This window comes from Cryptomeria japonica, chromosome 6 (assembly GCF_030272615.1).
Source record: "Cryptomeria japonica chromosome 6, Sugi_1.0, whole genome shotgun sequence".
NCBI classification, from domain to species: Eukaryota; Viridiplantae; Streptophyta; class Pinopsida; order Cupressales; family Cupressaceae; genus Cryptomeria; species Cryptomeria japonica.
Genome location: NC_081410.1, coordinates 329842606 through 329847923, shown reverse-complemented (window position 1 = coordinate 329847923; position 5318 = coordinate 329842606). Strand labels below are relative to the sequence as shown.

The window sequence follows — 5318 nt, the reverse complement described above, 5'->3', positions numbered from 1 at the left end:
TGCTAGAAATCTCACATGAGAAAAACATTTATACTGAAAATCTCAGACAATAGGTAGATAGAAGGAAAAAAACATTGAGAAATAGAAGAATTCGACTTGTACTGGTGAACCCCTCCCCTGCGTGTTAATTTATTGTTGAGAAAGCGTGAAAGAGGTTTGAAATGTGGAAGTGGAGAGCAGCAAATTGTAATAATAATAAAGGGAAAATCATTTATACTGAAAATCTCAGACAATAGGTAGATAGAAGTAAAAAAACATTGAGAAATAGGAGAATTCGACTTGTACTGGTGAACCCCTCCCCTGCGTGTTAATTTATTGTTGAGAAAGCGTGAAAGAGGTTTGAAATGTGGAAGTGGAGAGCAGCAAATTGTAATAATAATAAAGGCAAAAGCAGGCATGGCATCCACAAGCACAAGCACAGATACCCAAACAAATTGTAAAGTAAAGAAAGAGTGGCGGCAATGGCATGGCAATTGCAATTGGAAAAGTAAAGAATGGAATCAAATCAAAGGAATAAGAATAGTAACTGGGCTGCTGCACATATGATTTGGACAAGTTTGGAATTTTGAGGGAGGCTCCTCTGCCCTTTTTACCTTTTCCCCCCCACCCTCTTGACTTGCTCTGTAAGTTTTCCTTCCCTCACGTTCATAAAACTGAAAATGATGTGGTGTGTGAAGGGTGGAATTCGCTGAAATCATCAATGGATGATCTTGTGCATCCGAGAAGGCGCAGGAGAAATGAGTTGCAGAAGGTGGAGAAGGAGGGCAAGCTGCCGGGTATTATTTTGAAAGGCCTGTTCTTGGCCCTGGCTGTAGCCCTGATGCCCGTGCTTCACAAGCAGAGCCCACAGTTGATGGCGGGGTACGCGAACCATTCCACAATAGCGCGGAGCTGGGAGCTGATCAATCTGGTCGTCATCGGACTGGCCATTTCTTACGGCTTTATCTCTCGACGCCATAACCCTACTGAGAATAATGCCAACGACAGAGCTGTTGCAGCGCAGGGAGCGCAGAATTACGTTCAGAAGATTTTCGATTTCGCGGAGGTATTTGACAATTTCTGCCTTCCCGCTGAGAAGGTGGAGGCCTGGAGCTCCAGATGGCAGCCTCAAGAGCCGCTCGTCGTCATTGGGACCGACGACAAGGAGAAACCCCTCCTCCTTCCGATCAGAAGCCTCAAATCCAGTCTGTCCAATCCGGAGGTGTTTGATTTTCTCGAGGATCCTGACTTCCCGAGTTCGAAACCTGATCCCACGGCAGCAGCTGTCGAGGAGAGTGGGAAACCGCCAGAGGTAAGAAACGGTACCATTCTGTCTGTTGAATCTGGTAATTTTGATGAGGAACTTAGTAATGTAATTGCGAACGAGGAGGAGCCTGCGGTTTTCCCCTCACCGATTCCATGGGCTTCAAGGCTTGATGTATTAAATAACAAGGAAGCCCGTCCTCTGGTCCCAGCCGTGGTCAATTTGGCGTCAGATGACGGAAAAATTGATCCTCCTGCCATTCCTTCTCCAATCCCCTGGCGTTCACGTCCCGATCGTGATCACGACGGGAAACAAAAAATTGGCACGGAAAATGGAGATGTTTCAGAGAGTAAACCCCCATTGCCACCTCCTCCTCAGAGACCCCCGCCGCCCCGCCCTGAAACGCCGAAGAAATCTATAGAGAGGGGTGTCTCACCTTCACCTTCACCATCATCCTCCCCTCCCCGCCCCCGTTCTTTGGTTTTTGCAAATGGCGGTTCTCAGAAAAACATGCAGGCCTCATCTGGGATTCCTCTCCAGAAATTTCCATCTCCAAGGCCTTCTCCTTCACCTCCTCACCCTCGTTCTGTGGAGCTCACAAATGACAATTCTCAGAAAAACTTGCAAGCCTCACCTGGGATCCCTCTCCAGAAGTTGGCATCTCCAAGGCCTTCTCCATCACCTCCTCATCCAGTCTTCCTTGAAAACGGATCCTCTCAGAAGAACCCTAATCCCAAACTCCAGAACAGCAATGAAGCTGCACAGGCAGAAGGGAACAATTCAGCCAAGGATCCCACTGCTTCTGCTGCTCCATCGTTTCCGACAGTGGCTGAAAATGGATCATCGGAGAAGCACCATATAAATGGGTATTTATCGATCCCCAAATCTCCCCAACATACAGCTGTTCCTCCTGTTTCACAAGAGTTTCCGCATCCGGAGGAACGATTGGAAAATTCTCCAGCTTACACAAGTAACTCAAGAAGCAAAAGCGGCGATGATAGAAGTTATTTGAGGGGCAAAGACAGAGAATGTTCATCTAGTAGAAGTAATTCAAGGAGCAAATTTAGAGAGACTTCATCTGATTCGAGCAAAAATGGCAGAGACTGTGCAGAAGCTGCACGTGCAAGCAGAATGTTGCCATCTCCTCGTCCACCTCTTCCAACACCTCAAGCGTCATCGTATCCCGATGAGTCAACATCCATATCCGCTCCTCTTCCACCTCCACCACCATATTCTGATGATGAGTTAAGTTATGAAAATACAACTTCTTCATCTGAGGTGTTATATCAAATGGAAGATTCAGTTTCAGAGTCAGAGGAGGAAGTTGATAAAAAGGCTGATCAATTCATTGCTAAATTTCATGAACAAATCAGACTGCAAAGGGTCGAGTCCATGAGGCGATCGCAAGAGCGCCATGAGAGGAAAGGTGATCAATAGGCAAGGTTTGCAGGGTGCCCCAATTAGTTTACTGTTTCAACTTTCTACAAAACTTGCACATGTTAAGTGTTTTTTTGGCTACGTTTTGTAGAGTGTTCTGTTTGTGCAGAGGAGTTACAAGCGATTCAAACAAGAGGTTTGGTGCAAAGTTTGGACTAGAATATGCAAGTGTATGTACTGTGAAACTATTAACAATGTGTGTAATTAGTGTAAGGATCATTTGAGAGACTCACCATTATCTGTGTGCAACATTAACTTCCTTTGTATGGAGAGGCTGATGCCATCTGAATTGTCTGTTTGCCTCAGCGCTTCTTTGTAATTATGTTTGCCAAACTTGTTTGCTTTGTTATTACACAGATTTCAGTCGAGCAAAACAGATAAGAAGTAAGCTCCTAAATGATCATTTTTTATCTTTATTTTATTAGATGGTTAGACATGGATTGTTACAGAGCTGTTATTTTTATCGTTTTAATGAGATTACTGGCAATAACATCCGATTTGTCAGTGTTTTTTTTCTTTTTTAAATTTCCATGTCGCTTGGATCTTGTCTTCTTGTTACGAGATGATGATTATGTTGGAATTTAATTAATATAAATTATTTGGTTTTAGATTTGATGTAGAATATGAATTTGTGAATCAAAAATCTGTAAAATATTTGTTTTTCTATTAGGATTATTTTTGTAAGTGTGGGTCTGAATTAAATAAGGAATTCATCTTTGTTATTCATTTGTCTTGAAGTATTTTGTTCATTTTTGCTTTAAAAAAAGGTTCTTATGCTTTTTGGTTTTGTGTGATAATGCTTCTTTGTGTCAATGTTGTAAGAGCTTTTGAACAAAGTTGAGTACAAGTAGTGGTGTGTACTCAAGGGTATTGATCTAGTGTTGATATCATCTTAGTTTTAGGTCTATGATGTGTGTTAGAAGATGCCAATTCAGGCATTCAGTATATATCTTAAATAAAAAGGGTTTCCTTAAATACAAAATTTCAACATGTAATGAACCATTTCACATTTCATGTTGGTTCTTAATGTTTAGTTCAAGGGAAAACAACAAGTCTCAAATTTGAATTTGAATTGAAATTAAGGGATTATTTTTCACACGTATGGAAGTAATCTAAATCACTTACATGACTATGAGATATGATTCGGGACATAAAACAAATAAATTGAGGATTAGGGTTGGACCTTAGGAATGAATATTGATGGATACAAAATTTATGGTCAATTTTTTTTTCAATTTTCATATGAAAATTATTATTTTTACATACTAATTTTTTTATTAGGGATTACTTCTATGCACAATGTGCATTGAATATTCTCCCCTTAAGAGATAAATGAGAGAATATATAGCCCCCCATAATGTGATACTTGCATTGTTGGTAGATGCTTGATGTTGGATGCTTAAGATTATTCACACTTGTTGAACAACACCTCAAATGTGTGCAAAATGTTTTCCCATTCCAAATATGTAGGAAGTGATATGAATGGATTTGAAGTTTTCAGATGATCAAAAGATTGATTGATGTAAGTTGTAAGGAATTACTGATGCTTTCTATGATACATTTATGGATTCATATTTTGTCATAGGATTACATCTGTCATCTCCATATAGTCCTTAAGGTGTGGAATGTTAAAATTTTAACTTTTACAAAAAAACGATGCTCAATTTTGAGCTTCAAATCAAAAGTTATTAATTAAACATTTTCTCGTAAAATGACATATTTTTAATATATTTACACTAGAATGAGGAGAATTTTAAGAAACCTCCTTGAAAAAATATAAAATTTTGGCAATTTTTTTTTGTTATTCGTACAAATAACATTAATAGTATTGGTGAATTTTTCATTCTTTTTCAAACAAAATGTTAATGTTGTTTGCAATTGTTTTGAAATCAGGGAAAATTAGTAGAAAATGTTGGTGAATATTTATCTTAAAAAATAAAAAATGCTATTGTTGGTGATTTTTTCTTCTATTCAAATAAATATAATAAATTTTCTCGTGAATTATGCATGTATTAAAAATAAAAGAATTGTTTTCATTGGTGAATTATGCTTTGATTTTGAACAAATAAAATAAGTGTACTTGTGAACTATACAAATAAACAAAACTATTAATTTAATAAGTTGGCGAATGTTTTAGTACGTGTTTGAAAGCAAAAATATCAACTGCTAAATGATAATAATTAATTTTCAATTTTCATTTGTGATCTTGTGCACTTTAATTTTTCCCCGGTGTTTGTAATATGTATCCTTATGTTGTGGTGAATTAAAAGCATAAATAAATTTAAACAAGTAAAAGAATATAAGTAAAAAAAAAAGAAATAAACATAAATAAAAGAATATGTACATTAATATTGTATTTATAATGGTAAATGAAAAAAATTATACAATACAAAATCTCATGCTTTATTCTTTGATCAACGTTATCTACTATTAAATTGTTGCATTTAATTAAGAAAATCATTCACCCATTGAAGTTCATGTCTAAGGAAGTCATGGTAGCAGAACAACTTCCTACACTAATCTTGAGAGGAAGCTAATGCAAAACTTTTATAGATATTTCAACTGTGATGAGGAAATTTAACTAACTGTAAGACTATTGATTAAGCTACCACAAACTCTAAGATCCTACAATATAACC

General features: G+C 37.6%; 1 protein-coding gene across 1 annotated transcript; it reads left to right on the top strand.

The window, feature by feature from the left end:
- Nucleotides 1-226: 226 nt before the first annotated feature.
- LOC131044188 (vegetative cell wall protein gp1) lies at nucleotides 227-3205 on the top strand. Its single transcript, XM_057977465.2, has one exon. The coding sequence runs from the start codon at nucleotides 701-703 to the stop codon at nucleotides 2678-2680; it is 1980 nt and encodes a 659-aa protein (XP_057833448.1). The 5' UTR covers nucleotides 227-700; the 3' UTR covers nucleotides 2681-3205.
- Nucleotides 3206-5318: the final 2113 nt, after the last annotated feature.